The 25,000-nt window shown below is 42.3% G+C and overlaps 1 protein-coding gene across 5 annotated transcripts in view; it reads right to left on the minus strand.

Moving 5' to 3' along the window:
* Window positions 1-25,000, minus strand: part of LOC116673896 (nck-associated protein 5) — a 125,602-nt gene that overhangs the window by 76,235 nt on the left and 24,367 nt on the right. For all 5 annotated transcript variants that reach the window (XM_032506243.1, XM_032506247.1, XM_032506246.1 and 2 more), the window contains one exon: window positions 10,190-10,263. In XM_032506243.1, the coding sequence (XP_032362134.1) occupies window positions 10,190-10,263 (74 nt within the window). The remainder of the gene's footprint in view (window positions 1-10,189; window positions 10,264-25,000) is intronic.

Here is a 25,000-nt window from a genome sequence, read left to right on the forward strand (position 1 = left end):
ATTTATGTCATCTTTTAAAAATGACTTTTTTTCATATTGCAATATATATCGCAATATCATGCAGGCCTACATATAGGACAATGCGCATCACCACAAGCATGTAAAAATAGAGGCCTCAATGAAGAGAAGGGAGAGCTTTGCAGCGCTTGGGAGGGCTTTAAATCCTGTTTTATACAGTCTATGTTTAAAACTCACAGAAGAAAGTAGTAGTGTTTGTGATGCTTTTGGCTCGTAAAATTAAATGACATCCAAAGTCATAAAAAATTCATATGAACAATTTTACAACGATAAATCGTGCAGGCCCATTTGAAACCACTAAATCAACCTCCAGAGGCTAAATCTGAAAACAGTGGCTGCACATTTTGGTCTGGACAAGGGGCACAGAGCTTTTAGAAAACACAGAGAAAGAAAGAGAAGACTGACAAAAAACAGATAGGGACAACCGAGGAAGAGATCAAGATCAAGGGAGCGAAGGACAGAATCTGAAAGCCAGAGAAAGAAAAAAAAAGCTGGTGGGTGAAGTGCTTGGGTCTGCCTGGACCAAGCGACGGAGCAGGCTCCAGCCCATCTGCCGCAATCACAATCAGTCTCAGCTGAATGGCTGTGACAAACTGCAGCCTGGAACCCACAGCCTCAACCAGGCAGGACGCCTGCAAGGGCCGAGGGAGATGAGAAGGGGGGATGAAGAGGCAGAATAGGAGGGGGGACACTCTCTATTGTCTGCTCCCCAATAGGGCCAGTGCAAGAGGGGGCGGGCACCGTAGGGGTGAAAGGGGGAATTAAAAGGGTCCCGGTGACAGGAACGCTCAGTTAAAGAGGGGAAAGAAAGGACAGAGCTGACTTAGAGCCGGGGCCATCGCTGCCACTTTGCCCCACATTCATGGTCACTAATGCCCAAATGAACAATGACACTAACCATGTGATAAAATTAGTTTGCTGGAGACAGAAGGGAGGGGGGCTTAAAGTTGAGCAAAAAGTGGAGATAAACGTGCAGGGATGTGTTGTCACTTGCTGGGTTTGGAGGTAGATTCATTTCCCTCTGGGAAATCTGGCATCACCCAATGGAAATCATAAAAAATTGACAGGTCCTGTCACATTCTCGTTATCAGATGTCTCATAAAGCTGGCAGCCACATTCCCATTTGTCATCATAAAACTCACAAAAGATTCATGATGCCTGATTATTGCGTATGTGACCGAAATGTCCTGCAGAGAGGTAATTGTGTTTATCATAAGCGCAGCTGTCTCGCAACGAAAATCTGAATATAGAGCAAGTGGGATTTGATTCTAAGGGCAGGTGGTCACCAATTAGACACTATTGTGTTGTTTGGGTGGAAAAGACAAATGGATGGCTGAGTCAGCACTAACACATAAATATGCGGCGTAATCAAGAAATATTAAGGGCAGTGTTCCATTGTAATTTGATCAAGAGAGAGTGGCAAATGCTGAACGATGGCTCACATCTGCACGGCAACAAAAAGACACAGTGTTTCAGAAAAAGTCCCAGTAAGACACCCCCCCACCCCCCCCGTTCCCCCCTTCTTCTAATCAGGAAACAGCCAATGTTTGTTTAACTTTGTTTTCTCCCATTTTAACTGCGTAATGAGAGTCTTGGGGTGTGTGTGTGTGTGTGTGTGTTTGTACCGTGTTGCGAGTATGTACCAACTAATTGTGTGCGCACAATGTGTGTGTATGTATAGGTTAACAAGCATGTGAAATGTTTGGGTTTGTGCATGCATGCAACAATAAAAGTGTCTTAGTGTGTGCATCGCTGTATATGTGTTGTGTGTTCACAGTATGTGCACATATTACAGCCCATATATGTATGGGTGAATATAGGTTCTTACAACCAAAATTCTTTCCAATTATTGCATTGTATGTGTGTCTTCATCTGTTATATTCATGCACCTATGAGTGTGTGTGTGTGTGTGTGTGTGTGTGGTATGTGTGGTGTGTGTGTGGTGTGTGTGTGTGTGTGGGTGTGTGGTGGTGTGTGTGTGTGGTGGGTGTGTGTGTGGTGTGTGTGGGTGTGTGTGTGTGTGTGTGTGTATGCTCACTGTGCTGAGTGATCTGCTGGGCTCATTAAGGCGCTGCTTTTGCTCTGCCGGGTGTCAGTGACAGATTCCACTGTTGGAAACACTCGGCCGCCCACACAGCCAGCCTGGCTCCACCACTGTCACACACAACGCAACCACACGCGCACACACACACACACACACACACACACACACACACACACACAAACGCACACACGCACGCACACGCACACAGACACGCTAGGTTAGCATTCCTCAGGGAGGAGGGGGGGCGTAATGAGGGAGACAGGACGGTGCTGGGACAGTGGCTGGAGGGACGGCGGGTCGATATGGATTTGTAATGGGGTACAAGGTGGTCTGAGGGAAAAGGGATGCTCGTGATTGTGAGTGTGCATTTGTGCACATGCGCGTGCACACAGAGGAAACGTGTGTGTGTGTGTGAGTAAGCACCTTTGAACCACAGTGTAAAGTGGCTCGGGTTAAAGGGATGCTGGTGGTTGTGGTACATCCTTTATGAAAGTTATAGTGGCAATTTAACAAGGTAAAACTACAAGTGTGGATCCTGTTACATTATTTGCATTGTATTTCTGGGGGCCTCTGTGGTAGGTTTAAGCAAGTTTATGTATTTTATTTCTTTCAAGTCTTTTAAGACAAAATATAAGACTAACCCAACAAAAAAGTTCAATATCTTTCACAACACAATGCGACAACACCCACCACAACTAAATGTATGAGAAAATTACTCTCCAGGAAATTCTCATTCATGGTGCTCTATTTTTATCTCAGCTAAGCCTTTAAACCCATGGATGTATAATTCAAACTGGATTTATTGATGATGTTGATTATAAATTCATCATATGTTTTGTATGTAAAGCTTCAACTCCAGCCATCAGACAAAAGAGGTGGAGTGCAAACTACAATTTTTCTCTATTAAATGTCATGTTGCAGAAAATGGAAATACCTACAGTAGTGCCCTGAAACGTTTACTCAAGGAAGAGTAAATGCACTTTGTCACTCTGAGTGTAAGAATGTACAAACATCCTGTCCAGGGCTCCAGCCATCAGCCACACTTTTCCTCCATGACATTAATCCCCTGCAGCTTGATCACAGATGAGCGACCAGGAGTGGCCGGGGGAGGCCAGGATGCATCCCTTGAGCTCATTACTCAACCAGTCTAGGTGTGTGTTCCAAAACAGACACAGAAGGAGAAGGAGAACAACTTTGTTTCCTTCCCGTCTCTCCAGCACCCTGATGACGATTAGCATGCATGCTGTGTTTAAGCTTAGACATGCTTCTGAGAACTGCTATTTAATGTCTGATACAAGTGAGGAAAATAAGCTGTGTGAAATAATTTGGAAACACATCAGAGAGTATGGGTGGTTACAATGCATCCAGGAGATATTTAGCTGTCAACATGGCTAGACTCTTTATGGGGAAGAGGGGGCTGTAGGGTGTTTTCTACATCAAGACGAGCAAAGGAAATGCCAAGCTGTAGACAGGCAGCGTGTTTGTTTACCCAACACAGGCCGCTCGGGATCTACACAGCTACAACGCCCAGACAGATGCAAATCACATGAATGGTCATGCTGCAAGAGACTGTGTGTACGTGTGTGTATGTGGCTGTTGTGTCGTTTAACTTCTGTGTGGCAAGATGAAGAGTGTAATGTAATGAAAGCGATAATGCACCTCTGTCATGTCTCATTAAGCAGGGGCATGGGGGCGGAACGATAGTCAGAATGGTGGTCCAGTGAGATTTTTATTTCTCGTGGAACTCAGGAAAAGCTTCATCAAGACTGGAATGAGCAGGATTAACGCTGCTGGAGATAATCTTTAATTAATCACCAGAAAATCTTTAAAATGTACATACGTAACATTCCTTGTGTGATTATGGTAAACAAACGGGACTTTCATAGCATGACAAAATTCAGTGGTATCCTCTATCTCACACCAGTGCTGCTACTGTTGTCGTTAAATTAACACCACATTTTTACAATCACAAAAGCCTGTTGTTTCCTGTCACGAGGAGGTCCTTGCTTTATCTTTTTTTACCATTGGCATTTACTCATTCCTGAAACTCAATGTGGTAGTGGTTTGGTGATGTTTTAATCCAACACTTTCATCAAGACACCAATTAGCCGTGTTTCCATCTAGTTGTCAAGGGAATTTCAAGCAAAGTTTAGTAATGTCATGAAACACAAATGTGAATGAGGTGCGTTTCCATCATTATGACTTTAGTTCGCATCAGTCTCAGCAAACGGAGTAGAAGAAGTACATGTTGCCAACTGGGAACAAAACGAGTTGCCATCTAACCCATCTACAAGAGAAACACAGAGAGGTCTTCAGGAATTTTGTTCAATTGGGCGAGTTTTTATTGTATTGTTTCATGCTGTCCGGAGACAAAGACATGTTGTGGGATAATGGCAAGATGCCAACAGTGGATACTGCTGATCAGTGCTGGGTGTTAAATGTTCTTTACGTCAGAAGTCATTTGGGAAATACAATTTCCATATCCTATTTAACGCATCAACTCTTTAACAAAGGCAAAAAACACCTTAAGCGAGCGTACAGCTTTACTGATGCAAAATATATGTGAATGGAAACACAGCTATTGAAGCCTTGTTTTGGACCATAAAAGCAACCAAGCTGACTTTCCCCAAAATCAGACTTGGTAGTACACATAATGTAAAATGCAATGTTCTGACCAACTGATGTACATGACAATGATCTATAGTGCTGTAATGATGTGCAATATGAAACCCAAATCCCCAAACCTGTGTCACGGAGATTCGGTGATATGAACCGAGTCCTGGGTTTGATGTATTGTTACAGCCCTAATGATCTGCAATACCTCCCGTCTAAAAACATTTTGATGTATATTAATTAAGGAAAAGAAATCTTCCCAAACAATTGACAGTCCACTACCTAGTGGGTTTCCCAATGCATACCAATGATTTTCTTTTATTACATGTTCTTTTCATCAAATTGGTGGTCATATATCCAGTACTATATTCTACTGCAGTGATATAGTGTGTCTTGAATTCTTGAATCAAAATGCACCATGTTGAGTTATCTCACTCACACTGGTGTATTTCTTTTCATCTACTTAAAGAAACGTCAGATTTTCTAAATTATCACTTCATTGCTTGTAGGACTCACCCTCTTATGACTGAAATGTTATGAATTTCACACATTTTCACCTCTTCCTGTTTCCCCAGATAGATAAGAGGATTGTTTTCCAAAGAGCCCTGAACCAGAGGTAAATAGCATGGATGCAACCACTGTGACTTCCACCAGCCAAAACCACACAGGATCTATTGCTCCTCTTATCTAAATGTGAGGATGTTTTCCAAAACTATTTGCAGCAGACATTAGTCAAAATAACTGCACAATTTCCGGAGTATAAAAAGGAGTCATCGCACAAAAGAAATACTAACTCAACCAAAGGTTATATTCCAAGGTTATAGCCAAAGGTTATATGAATACTCATGTTGTTTGTACAAATAAAAAAAACAAAGTGACTTGAAATCCGAAAAAAAATTAATATTTGAAAACAATGCTTAATAAAAGTGCTTTTCTTTCGAAACTAAAACATTAAAATTAGTGTCTGAGAACTCACTTAGACAAACAACAGTGGTAATTATCCAGTATGCAAGACTCAGCTCTTAAACACAGCTAATTGCTTTGAGGAATGCAGATAATACCCCATTCAATCCAAATGCCAAGAATACATGTCACAAGTCCTATAAAACACTGCATATGCATGTTGTGAAACCACTAACAAAAATTGTTGATTGCAGCAGCATAACTGCGGGAATAGGTTAGATCCATTATGCTAAGTATAGATTTATTTTCAGAATAAATGTGGCTGCTTAGCTTTATACTTAACCTTGAATGTTCCAGAAAAGAAACACAGAGGCTTATGGTGAGTGATATGTGGAAAAGGAGGCAATGCAGGGAAGACAGGCGTAGCATATCACTGCTTAAGCACTCTTGCCGAGGGTGCATAGGAATGCAGCTATGAAACAACCTTGAGGGAGCATCAGTAAAAGGCTTCATTAACCCATTCGATTAACCTCTTCCTCTCATAAGCTTCATAAAACTGATGCATTTATTTTAGCCAAGCCCGGACTTTGGGCATGAATCAGGGCTGGAGCGCTCTGCGTTTACAGGACTCGGGAGACCAGTGTGTCCAAAGCCAGACATAGTGAATCTTCGCCGAGACAAACTAGCAAATATTGACTTGTGACGCAGGGCAGCAGCAGTCTCACCTCCTTAACTAATTGCTTGTTAACTCCTCAATGACGGAAAAGAGAAAAGAGATGCGACTCCATGCTAAAAACCAAGCTATGGTAGATCTTTATGCATTTCTTACTTTAAAAAAAAGAAGGAAAAGCTTTCAAAAGCTTTGTTTACCAAATTCCGATGAAGGTTTCACGGATTAATTTACCCACTGACGGCTCCTTTGAGATATTTTAGAGACTGGACTCCTGGGTCGTAAAGTGACCTCTAATGGATGGATTAGGCTAAGTCATTCACTTCAGAGGGCACACACATATCTTTGTGAGTGTATTAGATCTCTTTGGAGCTTAGCATGATCAAATTATTGCATTAGACCGGTCAACTTATCCAATTAAAGTTGTAAAATGCATGGCTCTTGCCCAAGCGAGACGGCAGATCCTTGGGGCGTTGGAGGGTTTGCAGGAGGCTGAACCTTATCCACCTCCTCATCGACAGAACAGACCTCGCCACATAATTCAGCTGAGGATTACAGCCTTTCATATTGCTCAGACCGCCGGCAGCACACAGGCGTCTTTGAGGCCAGATATGCCTTGTAGTAACATCAGCAAAGGTCCAGATTTGTAAAGCTGTTTCCCAGCTTCGCGCTCCTGTGGTCTTTTACTCTGGTGTGTATATACACATACTTGTTTTTCCTCTCTCACTTAACCTTTGATTAGTGGCTTTGTCATTTTAATAGTTTAAACAATTAGGAAACGTTGGAATAAACTAATCCAAATTACACAATGGAAATGACACTGACAAAGGACAAAAAATTTACAAAACTAACCTTTAAAAAACAAACATCTTCAGTCAGTTTTTGATTATGCTTTGAAATCCAAAATCTCAAATCCAACAATGCCTGAACAGGAAGAACTGTTGAGCAGTTACAGGAAAAGAATGGTCACTTTTTAATTCAACCCACAACCAAATTGACTTACACAAAAAAAACGTCCTATTACCTATAATCCCTCAGCTAAGCACGCATCTGATCTGACCTCCACTTTCTATCTGTGCCGTCTTCGAAGCTCCATTGCTCTATGAACATGACAAATAGTTTATTGATCGGCAGATGTCGTCGCTAATGTCCTTTTGGCTTGGGCTGCAGCCGTCAGCTCGACGCCACAAAAACCCTGTGGATCTCCAGCTGAGTCCCCTGCGTCCCCCCTCCACACCTCCCATTAGATCTGAGCGGGGCCCCCCTCCCTGCTGGCCGGCCACCCTCCTCGTCCCTCCCTGTCCCTCCATGTCCTCTAAGGTGTTGAAAAGGTCACAGACAAACACCATCTGCTCCGGCAGGCAAAAAACGGCAGGTGAGGCCAGCTTTGGGCCATGTGACCTGATACTGGCCACGCTCTACCTATGAAGAAACAAGGTCAGAAGAAGATTCAAGGGAAAAACAAACAGTGAAAAATCAAGAGCTGGAAAATGAGTGGAAGCAGAGATAGAGCGGGGGAAAAATCTAATCTACATTGTTTTAATCCACGGTGAAGATTACACAGTCACAGTGCCTTGACACAGCAGCTTGTCAGAAAGAGGTCATGTAAATTCACACCCCACCCTTCATGCTTTTTAACACTGCAGAACGTCCATATGTCTCTCTTACACATGTCTGTCATTCAGCAGAAAACTTTAATAAACTTTTACATCTAATTTACAACTGCCAGCATTTCAAGGCCACCACTAATGATATTGTAAAGCTTAGAACATACACATAGCCAGACATTTGATCATATTTAACGACTGCAAACAAATGCTAAATCACTGGAAACCCCGGGTCAGCGTCCTACTGTACGCTGCATCTACTGTTGCCAAATTTGGATTTGCTCCATCTGATGTTGACACTGTACCGCAGAGCTTTTGTTTCCGTCTGTCAAGGACGTGGTCGCATTGAATAGAGGGAGCAGGAAAGGCTGGCCAGCATCCCACTGGGGTTTTGTGCTTCATCGAGCAATGATGCTGCGACTAGAGCGTAAGGAAATGTGTGTGAGTGTCTGTGTATGCATTGGGTGTTAGGATGTTGAGCATGCAGCACATGCTTTTGACATACAGTCAAAAAACAAGCTGAAAACCATCTTGAGTTCATTCAAAAATTATATTATAAAATATAGATATTTCGTAGAGCATTCCTTAAAAGCTCAGAATCTCACTTTTAAGTGGAAGAAAATACTAACCACAGTAAAGAAGAAAGTCCTGAATGTTTATTTGACACAACAACAAGGACATTTGAAATACCTACATCCTGACTTACTCAAAAAAGTAGTCCGATTTAAAAAGAAGTCAATATTGTCAAATCTGTGTACTTCACCAGTGTGAAACTACCCCATAGTATGTTACAATGAGAGACATGAATGCAGTGGGTCATTAGGTCATGAGGTAGGGATGCGGAGAACTAGAGGAATGTAAGGGCTTCTCTTTCTCCTATTGACGGATTGATGGGCCCCATATTCTGAGGGGTGGAGGGAGACATCTATGGCATCGTGAGATGCTGCTTAATAAGGGCAAAGAGGCGTGTTTTGCAGTTGCGGCCTCTGTTTTAGCTGAACAAAAGGCTTTTGTGAAGTCATTTATCACTGTCGACACTGGAAAATAAATTAGTACAAATCCTGCCTGGTGGTATGTTGTTTCTAAAAAAAAAAAAAAATGGTTGTATCAAAGCAAAAGCTGAATATGTGGTGGTCTATACAATGATGGCTGCATCTCAACTGTGCAACTGTCTCTGTGCAAATTGCCAGCATATCATGTGGAAGACAAAATGAAGCAATGGTGCTCATTGGAAGCTGGCATTGTCTTCATTTTCTTGCACTTGCTATAGCACTAACCAGCATGTGACGTACTCTTATCATATCCTCAGTTTAAAAGGATGCACTTCATATGACAAATCCTACTTTAAGTTTGAAGTATATTTACGCCAGACAAATCTTTTCTCTAGGTGGAAATAAATCCAGCTTTACATATTCTCAATATTGTCAGGTCTACACGGTACATGCACTAAACCTTACACATCCAACCTTTGTATCAATGTCTCTAAAATTAGGGCATGCATTTCACTGCTGATAGTGGGTAAGAGGGCCACTCCGATCAGTTGGAGTCATTACAAGTTCATGGCTTTGAAACCACTTGGTCCTCTGGCCCAAACACAGGTCAGTCCCCTCACAGACATTTCACAGACATTTTGGTCTTTCTAAGTGGCCATTAGGTCACTCCGGGTGTTACCAAAGATGACTCCCCTGTCTTATAAAGAGGGGTGGAGGTGATATAGACGGGAGGGTCATTCCTTTACACATCACTTCCTTTATTAAGGGGCTGCTCTGGCCTAGTAAAGGGGACGGTCAGTGGTCATCCATCCCATCAAGCCACCCACCCTGAGACCCCTATACCCCTGTGTCCAACCCCCAGTCCTTCTCTGCTCACTCAGGGGGAAAATTACTTTGAGCCAGGGGAATACAGCTCCATTGAAATGGAGAGAGGGTTGTACAAAAGAGGGTAAAGTTTAAAAATTGTCTCTTTTTTTGGTATGGGGGGAGTGCATCGCTGGGAGGGCTAGGATGATAGCAGTATGGAGGGGACAAGGTCATTAGATTGGCATCTCCATAAGCTCTTCATTCCCATTGTCAGGGCAAATCTGCTCCATAGGACCTCCATGAGAAATGCCCCCAGTCAACCCCATACTGGGACCAGAGTCTCCCCTTTGTCTGCTACTTTCTAGTGTGCTTCCAACACAAAAAAAGCATTTCTCAAGAACAGCGCACAAAGCTTGTCTTGAGCTCAAAACCAAACAACATTGTTCTGCTGCCTGTGGTCGGGAATGGATTGCAGGCAGCTGCTGATATCCTTCGGCAATAAAACATCTGCCAGAAAATGTTAAGAACCTCTTACCTTCGGACATTTCGACGCTCCTCCGCTAGCTGTTTCAGAAGCTCGTCAATGCATTTGTTGGCGTCCATGTATTCCTGCCAGAAAGAAACGAGAAAAGCCAAAAGTAAACAATGGAGTTAGTGTACAAACGCTCATACAGGTTCATTGGAAACACGGGTAGATTCAACCAAGGTCTTCATCCTAAACATTATCAACCGAGGGCCTGAAGATGATAAAATGTTTTCATAAAAACAGCGAAACAGAACAGAAGTACTATTGAAAAGGTGCGATTAATCAGTTTAGTCTCTCTTTCTCTCTGTGTGTAATTCCAGAAGCACCTCTGGGTAACTTTTAACGGCTGGCCCAGAAGCGAGCCCAGCTGTGTCATGTCAGCTGGGAATAGCTCACATTCACAAAACGTGCGCTACAGAGTTACAGCACGGACAGAATGAGCTAAGGCTAAGAGCAAAATGGAAAAAACAGATGTCAGGATTTCTTGGCTACAGCCTAATGATTTGCCTCTTAGTGGTCCAACTACATAAAGCAGAAGGGGGAAGGGCAACTGTAAGAAATATCCACATAGGCACCATACTTCAACCATCTGGGTTTTTCACCTACAGCACATAACACAGCCAGTTGTGACTTGACGCTGTCAGATCAGTGTGGTCCAAGTTTCAGACTAATTAATTAGATGTTAGCTTGACAGCTCATGACGCATCTCCTGGGTAAACGCTTATCTCAGTGGGGCAGATGCTCTCCATTGATTTGTGAAACAGTTTAGTCATGTGCTCACAGAGTGTAATCGAATAACGGTGATTCCCATGAAGAGGTCACTAGGCCAGGAATCTCAGTCAAGGAGGAAAAAGTAGTATCTGTGAGACTTTTCTTTTTTTGTGCACCCTCCTCTCTCTCTGTTTTTTAAATTGCCTGCCCTTGAACATTTATTTTTCTTTGCTGTTGTTGTAATCTCAGTTATCTAGTTAGTCTCTAGCAAAAAAATAAAGTCCATCTGTGAAATACAAACCGATTCTTTTGAAAAAAGAACTTCTGAAAACACATTAAAAATTGAAAAACAAACACTGCGCCTGCAGTAACTTTTCGGAGGACCCCTGTGGTGATTCCTTGGAATTTAAATATCAGGATGTGAACAAAAAGCAGTGAGGTCTATATGGAAATGCGACTTTTGGAATAATAAGACATGTCAAAACAAGGCATATTTCTGGGGATTTTCTGTGAACCGGGTGGATAAAAATAACAGGAACATGTTACCATATAATGCAACCAAAAACACAACAAACAACAGCTTCTTGATAAAAAATGATACAGGTTTACTCTGTATCTAAGCCTTTAAGCCTTTACCACAGCTGAAGAACTTTTAATGGTTTGCCTGAGGACAGATTCTGACCTCCCTGTGACCCAGCTGACCAGACTTAAAGTACTTCTGCTCTCACTGCATGGGCTTTTTTTAACCTGTGGCCTTGAGAGTAAACTCGCACTAGTCCAGATGTTGAGAAGATCAAGCGGCCAGTCTAAATACAGTAAGCACAATTGTTTTTTCTTCCCACTCCTCCTGGGGTGCCACTCTCCCACTGCTTCTTCTCAAGCAATCATTGCACTTAATCTCACATCTGAGTCCGCCACTCAAAGACACCCGTTACCACCAGCTTGCCCCGCAATGCAAGCAGAACATGGCAAAGGCCCAAGCTTCATGCTGAGTAGCACGTCGAGGGCACTCTGGGTGACCATTAGGCAAATAGGGCCGACGCCAAAGCACGACAACAGATCAATACTTGACAGCGTGGTGCCACATGTTGCAATTTCTGCCAAACTTTCCACTATTAACAAAAAATATAACAAAATACACCCTTATATCATCTCTTTCACCATCATCACCATTTATTTTAACTGAACCAGTGTGACAAATCTTACAAGTTTGGAAAGCAACCAATTTCAGTGTTAAACAACAGTGCCAAAGCCATCTGCTAGTCCCAGAATGCCACTCACACCCGAGCTGGAAAGCCAGTAGCCCTCAGCTAAGTTCCCAAAGTAAAATTTACTGTTGGCTCCAACAGCAGTTAATCAATAGCAAAACCCACGGCAAATCATCTTGCTTTTGCTGCTCTTTTGAATTTGCCCTACATCTTGGGGTGGATGGGAGGGGTCGCTGTGAAATATGTTTTGCAGAATGTTTTCCAAATATCAGAAACAATGGTGTTCAGTAGTAACAGCAAGGCCTCGTGCATTATGAATTAAAGCATCTTTTCTTCTCACTCTGTCATCTCGTCAAGAAAAACGTCTGACTTGTTATTCTCTCAAGCAGACAAAAAAAAAAAACCTGGGGTAAAACGTCTGTCTCTGAAACACCATTAGCAACACAATCTCATAATGACTACGGCTGCTGCACAAAGGGCAACCTTCTTCGCAAAAGCCCCATGTCAGGGGAAATATTTACAGGCCACATCAAACGTGAGGTAAAGCTGCCTAAGTCTGTGTTGTCATCGCGTAGACCTCTCGTAATGACAGGGCACTGAAATAATCCGCAGTGCACATGAAGGAATGCAGAGAATGCGGCGTGCTTGTTGTCATGGGAAATAGAAGGGTATTTAAAGCGGAGATTTAAAGCATGACTCATGTATGCGATGCCGCGTGTTATATCTTCAGCCAGGCATTATTTCTGACGGTTTTACGGCGTGAGTGAAAGCTGCACTGTTCCCACGAGGCCCAGGTGCTCATGTGTAGACTGAAAAAAAAAACATTGAATTTACTGACGTGAGACTTTATCGGAGGCATATTTCTCAGGTCCTGTGCTCTCTCACAACTGCAGTACCCTCAACAATTCCTTACAGTGGTTAAAACATTGTGGTTCCTTATGAGCTGTAAGCTAATAAGTAATGCGTAATCACCTCCAAAATATAATAAATCATAAGAGAGACAAATTGAAAGACTAGACCTTCAAGAGACTTTGTGGTGAATAAAGTTAACTTGAGTGGGCTTTTGATGGACTACTGCATGTCACTTTTATATTAAATTGATGTTTCTTAAATTCAGGACCTGGTGGATTTCATTAATCAATTCATTAATTTTTGTAATTTTTCAGGGTGCATAAAGGTCTAAAACGGTTATACAAGTTAATCTCAATGCACACGAAATCTCTGGATGTTATTCTTTACTTTGTATTCGTTTTACGCTGTTACAGCTCCTCTGAGATTGTATGTGCCCTTTTTAGGTGTATACACAGTATAGAGTTTTGCTGTTAAGATGTGAGCAGGTGCTAAGCTTGGGTTAACCTGACAGGTAATGTGTTTGCTGATGATGCTGCCCTATGACCACAGCTTCTCACTGATGCTCATCCGGCTGTGTTTACTCATGTTTGGGAGTGGGACAGATAAGGAGGAGCTTGGGAGTTGCCGAGGGAAGAGCCTCTACGCTTCATGCGCACGGTTTGAGTCCCACATCCAGACCCCTCCAACTGCTCGTGTGCCTTTATGAAATTTTAAAATATGAGCGCCATCCCCCAATGCTTTGGCACTGAGGAGCAGGAAGGGGGAAAAGAAAAAAAGAAAACACACGTGCTAAAATCCACACAAACAGACAGACTGACACACACACACACACCAAATGCAATCTGTTTAAGATTAATGGTCCAGATTTTTCAGTAATAAAACATCAGATGCATCATACATCCATATGAGGCTCACTAGCATGCTTTGCTCTTTCACACATTCTTGAAGAATAGAATCGCATCCGAGGCAAGCGTCTGGTTCTTATACAGGCTTCTTTGGAATTGAAAAAAAACAAATAAACCTTAAGCTAGATAAAACTCTGCCCTAGTTGCTGCCGAGGTCACGGTGTGTTCCTTGAAGTCCTAGCTACGATGAGTTCTCACCATCTTGATGTGTCTGCAGATCAGAGGCTGAGGCTGGCGTTATAGATAAGACACCTTATGGAGGAGTGCAGCCCCTGCAGTGAGCTCTGGGGATAAGACCCTGCCAATGAAAGGGTCACAACCTCTATCCCTCAAACTATCTCTGCTGGCCACAAATTCTGCACATACTGATGACATGCCAGCATGACCTCTGGGACGTTATACCCACTGCAACCCCTGAGCGGCATGTTTGACTAGTGCGCACAGTGGACTACTGCAAGTCAAAAGTTATGCTAATAGAAAGTAACGGTTTCTTTCTGGGTGTATGTCTGTCTAGGGCACACTAGTAACTTTTCAAGGTGTTGGAGATATATATATATATATATATATATATATATATATATATATATATATATATATATATATATATATATATATATATATATATATATATATATGGTAGGTCTGTTAGTCTTGGCCTCCTTCCAAAGATACAACTGGATTTGCTGCCAAATACTCCTGCCATCTAATACTATAATATAACAGTATATGTGTACATCATTTGCTAAGATGTAAATCAAGAAAATTTAATTAGCATCAATGAAAACGTATTCCAATATAATTTTGAATGACTGTGATCGTATCGTTGCTAGGTAATGAACTAATCAGTATGACTAATGGCCTCTGTGTGCAGATTTCTAGAAACCAGCCTGTGCGTGTAGCAGGTCTCTGCATATCAGCCAGCCTTGGTTAAATTCATTAGTCTTATCAGCATGTTCTGAGGCTCTGCGCTGATGATCCTTCACTCCGAGGTCGTCACTCACATCTCAAAGACCTGGTGTCATAGTATCAGCCCAGCCATCGAGCTCTCATATCCTCAGAGACTGATAACTCAGCCGATAGCCCTGCTTTTCATCAGCGGAGAGGGCAGCTACTCAGGTTAATACGTGTGGTTTTTCAATTGGTGAAAAAGATACTGAGATATGTGGGCCGTCAGCTTGATCTGTAAAGTATGGGATGTCAGGGATGGAGCTGATTCTGGATGTTTTCATCACGTTGCTATTGTGTAAAGGAGACGACTGTTTCATCTATCACAATGATTTAATGGATTCCTTAAGTAAATTGTTGATTGATTTGATTGAAAGGTTGCCAAACCGAACCACAATCGTTTCCCAAGAGTTACCTAACCTTAATTATACCCACACTTAAAATCCTTAAGATTTCAGTCCTGGTTGATATGGCAACACCACTGATCGCCTGAATAAAACGGATCTGCTGACCGTGTCTTTGTTTAGCATGTGCATTTACTAATATATATATACACATTGTCTTTCCTGTAGCTGCTTCACAACAAAAGCCACCTTGTGTTTCACCAGCTGAATGCATTTGTGTTAGCAGTATCTTAATAATACAGATCTGACAAAGTCTAAAGAGGGTAAAGTAAACAATGAAGTCGATCTTGAACAGTAAAACACAGTAACCACTGGAATGGCAGAGTCCACCATAAACAATTAAGTTATTATATAGAGAGGTGATTGCACAAAAATACTGGTAATTAGGGCTTGGCAGTATATCAATATTATATCAATATCATGATCTGAGACTAGATATTGTCTTAGATTTTGGATATCTTAATATCGTGATGTGACATAAGTGTTAAATGGTTTTAAATGCTAAAATTACAGCAAAGTGATGTACTTTTCTGAACTTACCAGACTGTTCTTGCTGTTCTGTTATTTGCCTTTTCATCATTTAGACCAGGGGTCTTCAACAGGGGTTCCGTGACCCCTAGGGGGTCCGCGGAGGTACTGCATGGGGGTCGCGAAAGTTTTGGTTGATTAGACTTTTTTTTATATCCCCCCCCTGCAATTTTTTTTACTAATTGAAATGTCTTTAAATCCACATTAACATGAATTCAACACACTGTAGTAAACAGATAAATGGAGGCAGAAGATGTCTTTCAGTCATCAATGCACACATGGCACTATAGGACCAGTTTGATATAACACCATTTTATACAATATATATAATTAGGGGGTCCCCGCTCCATCTCGCCATCAGTTTGGGGGTCCTTGGCCTGGAAAACGTTGAAGACCCCTGACTTAGACATTATGTCCACATTACTGATGATTATCTATCAAAAATAAGTGTGAAGATATTTAGTTTTCTCCCTATCGGCCAGCCCTACTGGCAATAGTATAAAAACTGGCATCTAATTTCATGAAAGTCTTCAGGATAATGACTTCAACCTTTATATGTTTTAGCAGCCTCACCCAAACCATATCTCATCATCGTGTATTTTCCATAACCATAATCTTTCTGTAGATATTGTAGAAAGGGAGAATTCAACCTAAACTTGGCATTCAACATAATCCAGGATTTTGCACATTTATTATCTTTGCCTCATCTATCATTTCTCAAATAGTCTACCAATCTATTATGAAGACTAACAAATAATCAAAACAAGCTCTGACGACCTTACATTAAATGAACTGTAAATGAATTAATGATGCTCAAACTGAGCTGAGCACCATTTAGCCCAATTGTACCCTAACCCTCAATGACTTTGAACCTGTGGAGGCTCACACAGTAGCCTTATTCAGTCAAGGACATTAGCGTAACAAATGCCTCCAGTGAGCAGGATATTCTTCATCTGCCTACCTGCCCCAAATGGAGGAGTGTCGGGGAATATGGATTACTTAAATACAAAAGGGAGCCTGTTCATCATCTAGGGTGAGTTTCAGCAGTTTGGGTTATCTGATGTGCTTCCTCCAGCAGCACCTATGGCCGGGCCCAGCCCAAACATCAACACCTCAACACTGTCAGGAATCCAAATCCCCGCAGATTATCTTTCCAAACATTAAAATACGTCCAATGCTCAAATAACCCTGCGTCTGTTTGGGCTCCTCCTCTGCTCTTTGGGTTTGACAGAGTGGGTCATTCATGCCTGTTGGGAACAGTGGCAAAGCTGTTCACCGGGCAAATCTCACAGGGGAGAAGCTGAGCTGAGGAATGAACTACATCGGACCTGACATTGCTACTCGATCACTTCCACAGAGCTACCTGTGTGGAGGAGCGGACGAAGGTAACAGACCTACACCAGTGCATGCACGTGCAGTATGGAGTCTTTAAATCAAGATAAGTTATTTTTATCCCAAGCAGGCAAATGTGGTGGGTAATTTATATTTCAAAATAAAAGCTCCAACAGATTACACAATGAGCAGAAGAGCCTAAGGCAGGGGTCTCAAACTCAACTTACTTGGGGGCCGTTGGAAGTAGAGCCTGGGTTGGCTGGGCCGCATCAAGTATTAAAAAAAACAAACTATTTCCTCCAAACAGGGCGGACCTGCCGTGCTTTAGGCCCCTAGATCTGATATGGTTGGTTTCACAACAACAGACACACATTGTCAACCTCAGGCATTTGCCGCAAAGGTACTTAGCTAGCTTGACAACGGTTACGCCGCTGTCACGAGACTACGGTAGCCCATAAGTGACAAACGCAATGACAAAAAGTTTCAGAACGCGCGGGCCGCACTAACACTTAACTTTGATGTCAGTTGGGGGCCACAAAATATCATTCCCGCGGGCCGCAATTGGCCCCCGGGCCGCGAGTTTGAGACCCATGGCCTAAGGAGAAGTTTCCATGATGTAGTTGTCTAACTTTTGTCTTAACACTTGTTAGCTTGCTTATAAATGGGTCTGGATGACATTTTTCATAATATTCAAAGGAGCAGGAGGTTTGTCACAAATGGCATGCATTCAATGAATTAAACTCTGTGTTAATATTTCTCATATTTCTCATGCACACATAATAAAAACACAAAATGGAACTTTTTTTTTATCCCCTCTCTCTGTTTCCTTCCCCTTTTATTTTACTCTCAGCCTCAGTTTAAAATTTTCAAAAACACACATCAGGGAGGAGTGGTCGAGGAATGCTACTTTTGGAATAAAAACAAATAAACAGTGTGTCCACGCTGGTACCGATGTTTCCAGACAGGATGGGAATCGAGGAAACAGGGAGCGTACATGGGGTAGAACTCTATGTTGTGCCCCTGCCCAGATTTTTACAAGCCCAGGGGTTGCTGGGTTTTTATTATTATCTGGGGGCCAATATTCAGCCAGGTGTACTTGGAAAGGGAGGGAGAGTGGTGGTGACAGAAACGAAAAGGAAACCTAGACCTGGCAACCCACAGGAGCACGGGGGAAAATAAAGAGACTGCTGTAAGGAAGAGAGAAAGGATCAGAGAGGTTAGAGACGAGAGCAACAAAGAGAGGGGAGGACATCAAACATTGGAAAGCCGATAAATCCTCAGCTGTGTTGAAGGACTAGTAAAAGGCACGACGACAAAAACAGAGGATAGCCAAAGTAGGGCGTCAACAAACACATGCCAATGACCTTCTGAATTTACTCAATATATCCAGTTTCATGATGAAATTGCAGCATTGAAATGACTACCAAGTCCTTTTCTGTGACTCCTTCTATGCTCACAAACCTTGGTGTTCCTATCCTGCACCAATGACACAATGTCTAACATAAACCTGGCAGAACCCATCCCCCTCCAACTGAGCAACAAAGTAGCCCAAAAGCAGGACTGAGTTCATATTTAATTGTATAATCCAATGATAACAGCTATTATTAATTGACAATATCTGATACACTTGATGGTCATGTGATTGAATCCAAACATCAAGTAAGCCCCCAAAGGAAAACAAAGAGCATGGGAGAACGTGAGTTTGGAAAGTGACAGGGGGAGAGGCAGATCAGAGCGGAGTGCTGATACTAAACAGATGTTGCTTGGTTTACAGGGGGAAGTTGGGCTTCTGTTTATGCAGGCCTTGACTGACAGGCGCCGCACCTAACCGAGCCACAGTGATGCTGCTTCACGTGCGAGAACCAAGAGATGGCTGATCGAGTATCAGTGACTGTATTCCTTCACGGGAAATTAGGCACATTATAGATTGAGTAAAAAGCCCTCAAGAGGATCCATTCAGCATTATCTGCACTCTACAGCTCGCCTTCCAGAATTTCTCGCCTCTTCTCCTTTTCCAGTTTGATGGGATGCTTTGTGTCATCGTGTCGACCAGTGCTTACTTCACACTTTAGTAGTTTTGTTCCAGTTCACCAGTTTGTCAATGCTGCTTTCTATATATATATCTATATACACACACAGTTACTGTAGACATGTAAGCTCTTAACATCTGAATAAAATGATACCTGAAACTGTAACCCTAACTGATGGCATCAAGGTAAATAAAAACAAAGAAAACTAAACTAGGCATTACCTACTCTAAAGTTCTTGTGAGAGGAAAAGAGAGGATAATCCAACAAACACAACAAAGCCTATTCAGCAACATCTCATTACATCCAAGCTTATTTTTTTTTAGACAGTCAGATTTCCTGACATTTCATATGTATTAGCTCTAGGCCTCAGTCTTATCACAGCTTCTCCTCTGTTTAATCCAGAGACTGATTTATTGACGGGGCCTGTCTGTGCGCAGAGTCTGCCGACCCAGGTGCTGGGCAGATGTCGAGGCGAGCGTGGAGGCAAAGCGCTGCATTCCTGCTCGAGAAAGCATTAATGTCAGTGTCTGATTTTTGTTTCTCTTCGTCTTCCTGCTTTGGGATGGGGAGCGGAGATAGCACCTGCAGGCATGCAAGGAACCATAACCGGGAAAATGGTAATGTGACAAGAAGACGCTGTTTGTTTGCGGTCCTGTCATCCCCAAACCCACCTGTGCCACTCATGCTTATCAGATCTACATTTCCTATCTGACCTGACAGTGACGGAGAGCAGATCAAGATACAGTGAGGTGATTTCTTTTTTTCTTTTAAATGGGGGGGGGGAGGTGGAAGAATAATAATGAGAACGGTGAAAAGAGATGGGTTGTGGTGACTTTTGACCTGTACCGCAAGACTCATTCCAATGATTATTCCTGTGGTCATGAATTATTTCTGTGGCGATGCACAGAGGGTGATCTCTGAGTTTTTGTTTGGCGCATCTTCCCAGACGCACTGTGGGGGCGGCAGTAGCCTCAGGGTTAACAAAACAGGTTTGTGGCCAAAAGGTTGCCTGTTTGATTCTGAAGGCTACCAATATGCGTGGGGGGAAGTGAATAAGTAATGCACACACTTCTCTAAAAAGATAAGCCTCTGACCAGTAGCCTACATTACACACAACACTGTAGTAGTCCCGAAAGGTGGTGTAAATCTGGGTAACCCCCATCCCTGAGGCATTGCTGTAAATAAGAGTGAACTTGCCTTGTTTAATAATACATGTTAGGCAATGCCTTCTTTTGTGCATGTTCATTGAAGCTTCAGTCTTACATTGCTGTGCTTTTGATAGGAACAACACAGTGATCATCTGAGGATCACATGCACTGAATTTCATGTTAAAGGTTCAGTCTAACCAAATTACAAAAATAGATATTATTAGCCGTAGCCATGAAGATATCCTGTAGAGTGTTACATTTGTAAGTCTGTCCTCTACATCGCCCTTTCACATTACACATAAACACCCATTGTTTTCATTAAAAAAAAGTGCAGCTTTAAAGTTTCAGAATAACCAAATCTATCATTCAAGCTAAACATAAGTTTCTTTTCTTGTGTTAATGTTGACACATTTAACTTATCAAAAACAAATACTTCCAGCCATGCATGCAACCGCCCTGCAGGGTTTTCAAGTATATCCACACTTTGTGAGTAAAGATCCTTTTGTGAAACGTGATGCCGCCACCATTTACATGTAAAACAGGGTCCCGTATAGCAGACAGACCACAAAGTTTTTTTTGTTCTTATATTTCAGTTCCGATGTTAGGGCAGCAATTTTGACTTGAAGAGATCATCTACACACCCTACTTTGGCTGCATCTATTCCATGGGTTAATGTGAACAAAGAGCTCTCAATGCAGCGCCTCGCCGCACTCCATCAAGTGATCTGAGAGAGGACGGAGAGTCCAATCATTCAGCAGCATAAAATATTTAAATCGGCCATCATCGACTTTTGAAAGGCATTATTGCAGCCTATTTCAGGGGGCTTTTTACAGTCAGAGCTCATCCATGTTAGGAAGAAATTTTAATATGAATCTGGGGCCAACCACACACTGTATTTACACAGTTAATGGCACTAAATCCTTGTTATCATCTCAAGTGGAGTCTTATTTTTAGCAGCCATATTTGTTTTATTTCTTCCAGATGGGAGCTGGGGAAAAATTCTCTGTTTCTGTTTAAGCCTCTCATACAGGGTGACATCAGTGGACTTGAATACTCTCTTGTCACGGGATTGCAACATATTGGATTTCTCTATGTAAAGAACTTTTGAGGCCCCTAAAAAAAGAGTGTCAAAGGTTTATCTGATAAACAAATTAAATTTCCATCGTTATCATAACTGACCGTCCGAACAGGAGCCTCGATTCAGATATTTGTTTGTGTTGAAATGTTTCTTCGTGGTTTTCATATCCTGAGACGTTTCGGCACTCTTTAAGATATTTTAGGATCAGAATGTGATAATTCCGCTACTGTGGGAAAATGTCGCAGTGCAAGGACATGAATTTCCTTTGCTTAGGCCAGCTATTTGCTCTTACAATAACAACACTGTTCTATCATTATTATTTGTTTACTCAACTAACCCTCTTTATCTGGGGTAGCCCCCCTTTAAGCGAACACTCTCACATTCTCTGAACTCTCTGGAAGCCATTTCTCAACCTGGGGCCCTCCAATAGGCTGAATGAAGGGAGTAGCGGCTTCATTCTGAGGGGTTACAATAGATCACCTATTGGATGCCCCCTACAACTGAAAGCATTATCTTCAGCATGAGCCCTAGTATTATACATGGCCTGTATAATACCATGGCATTGAAGGGGACACGCTGGAGCGTTCTGCATTGTTCCCCTCGGGGGTCAGAAGTTGGGCTCACCACATCGGTCGTATTATTTAGAAATCCACTCCATGGTAGGCTACGAAGCCTGACTGTTTTATTTCTCGAATGGATAACAGATATGTGGAAAAAATACAGTTTTGTAAACATTAGGGCTGATTATGAAAAAAAAAATTTTTGTTAATATTGATATCACGATTATTTGACACCATTACTCACTGACTTTTGGAAAGACGTTAAAAAAACAGTGAAACACTTACACAAATCAACAGTGAAAACAAATTCAGTTGTGAAATTTCGCCGTTTGAACCTTATTTTCATTTAGAACACAAGACAAAATAAGAGCTAACCTGCTAAATGTACTTTAATGTGCAAACTAATGATTTTCCCGATTGCATTGTTTTTTGTGGTGTTGTGATTAATTGCCCCAATGAACATACAGTTAACATTGTTTGCTTTTTTATGTAAAAAAAAAAAATGAAAAGATTAACCCACAGTGAAAAGAATAGTCAGTTGCAGCTCTAGGTAAATCAGACCTGAAACTGAAGACACAATTATGGGTGTCAAACATTGAACTCAAATCAAATGTTGCTTTCAACATGGTTTTATGCCGGAACAAATTGCTATTTCTCTGTATTGTTTTGTTGCACGTCAGAAGATGATACCTGATCACACTGTTAGAGCAATGATGCCTGAAAGGGACTAAGTCCGTCTGAATGGAAGCCTGATGAGAAAATGAAGAGCTTTCACCATCGCCTCATTCCGGCATCCCCTCTGAGTACTTGCTGCACATAAGAGGTCCATTTACAGTGAAATGTATCCTGAGTCCATTCAAATGCTTTCCATGTTCCCAGTGTACACAGACCCCATGCTGGAGTTGAGCCATGCAAGCTGTAGGGGAAGTGGGTCAGGAGAGAAAGGCTTAATAATGCACTAATTCAGCTGGTTTGACTTGAATCTCATAACCACCCTTCTCAATGCTGAGGCAGAAATGAGACAGAGGAAGGGCGGGGAAGACAGAAAATCCAACCAGGAAATGCCTCTTAATTAAAGCTTGTTAGTATGTGAATAAATTGGAGGGGCAGGGTTATACTGCAATATTTAATATATTATAGAGTAAATATAGATCGCTTTGTTGGGCTGTTAGCACTTCTGACCCATTTCCTGTAAAAAGATAATCCCAAAGAAATGAATTTGATGAAATTATAATTGGAATCTTGTTTGCTCTGCTTGATTTTCCTATGTGGAAATCTCCAGCTCCTCCAGCTGCTGTGCCAGATGGATGGATGGATGGATGGATGGATGGATGTATAGCCGTGGCTCAATAGCCCATCGGCTGCCACGTGTTTCCACAATAGGTCCTCAGTGACCACCGTGACCACACACAAAGGCAATAGTTGACCACTGACACTGCAGACAATCAGCCCTGAGGGTCAAACGGTCCTGTGCAAAGCATCCCTCATTCAATCTTGCTCACCTGAGGCTCAGTACGCCTCATAAAGCCCCAATCACTCCTCTGATGTCTGGCCGCAGAGAGAGAGAGGGTCCCGGAAAATCATTGAGCACCACAAGCACATCACCATAAAGTTGAGTTATGGACTCATGAAAGGCATGCAGATCATATTATCTCTTTAGAAAGTGACTGAGACTCAATAATGTGAATGGCTCCAGCTAGCCGGATGACTCACACAGACAAATGTTACTACATGCAGATGATATTGATTTCTCTCATGGATCTTTTGTTCGAATAACAAAGAGCCTAGCATCCAAATTACTTCATTTTAAGAAGCAGTTGGTGATATTCAAGGTTGGAAATGCATGGCAAAAGAAATAACATTAAGTGATTTAAACTATGGTGTGTTAAATCTTAAAAGCAAATATGATTTCATGCATTTTCATTTTAAATTGTTGAAAATTTCTCTTGAAAAGGATGAACCCAAAGGACGTTTTGCTGTGTATAATTGGATCTGCAGAAATGGCCAATCTTCCAGCCACTGACTCTTTATGATTGTGCACCATCAGCTCCACCAACAGCTTCTGCATGAATTTCCTTCCAATCATAGTAATGGCTCTGCCCTGCACCTCATATTGATACTTGGCATTTAAGATGATGTGTCGACAGTGTTATGATGAGCGCTTTAAAGCCCAGAGATAACAATGGAATACCATGTGGAAATGCAAACTGCTGGCTCGATTTCGAAGCTGCAGCGTGATTAGGAAACTCTATGGCCTGTACTGTGTAAGCAGGCAGGGAAAAGATCAACACAGTCTACCTATCGGTCATGACAGCGCCCGACTCCTCAAATAGTGGGAGTGGCATGAAGGTCACTGCCTCCTGACTAGGAGGCTGTGGTGGAAGTGTAGCCGGCAGGCGGATGTGGTGAGCTGGACTGGACTCAACTCCCTCTTCCCTCTCTCCGACTTCTCGCAAAGTGGAGACAAGGCTAGCATCAGCCACAAATGCTTCTGACAGAGCGCATTAGCCACGTCAGACAAAATCAGCTTGCCTGCAGACAACACCTTATTATCATGCAACACACTGCAGCAGTTTGAGGCAAGGCAGATCTCTCAGCTTTTGCTGCATCCGCCTTGCGTTGCTGTGTTTGCATTCAAGCAAGTTCCAGCGCAGGATATTGTGGAGAAACATTGCAGGGAACGGCTCATACTATCAAAATAACCACCGGCGTTTTTTTTTTTTTAAACATGTCAGACAGAATTAGAACCATTTTCTCACGATGAGCAACACAGCCCAGAAAGGACACAGGCAGCACACATAATCTCTACCCATCAAAATAACTTCCAACAAAAAAGTGTGACGCACAAGTTCAAACACTTTCTACCACAACTCGCATCACGTGGGTAAAATTGCCCTCAGTGGAGTCTGGGAGATAATAGGAGCCCATCAGTATTACAAATCTTCCACATGAGGCTGCAGGCTTTCCCTCAGGGCTTCCACCCTGTGACACATCACACAGTCAGGCAGGTGATCTTTTGTTTGGGAGGGAGATGATGACTGAGAGAAAGAAAGAGAGAAAAGCAGAAGGAATAGCAAACAAAAAACAACAAAAAATAAAAGACAGCTGTGTGGCAGGCT

This window comes from Etheostoma spectabile, chromosome 24 (genome assembly GCF_008692095.1).
Source record: "Etheostoma spectabile isolate EspeVRDwgs_2016 chromosome 24, UIUC_Espe_1.0, whole genome shotgun sequence".
NCBI classification, from domain to species: domain Eukaryota; kingdom Metazoa; phylum Chordata; class Actinopteri; order Perciformes; family Percidae; genus Etheostoma; species Etheostoma spectabile.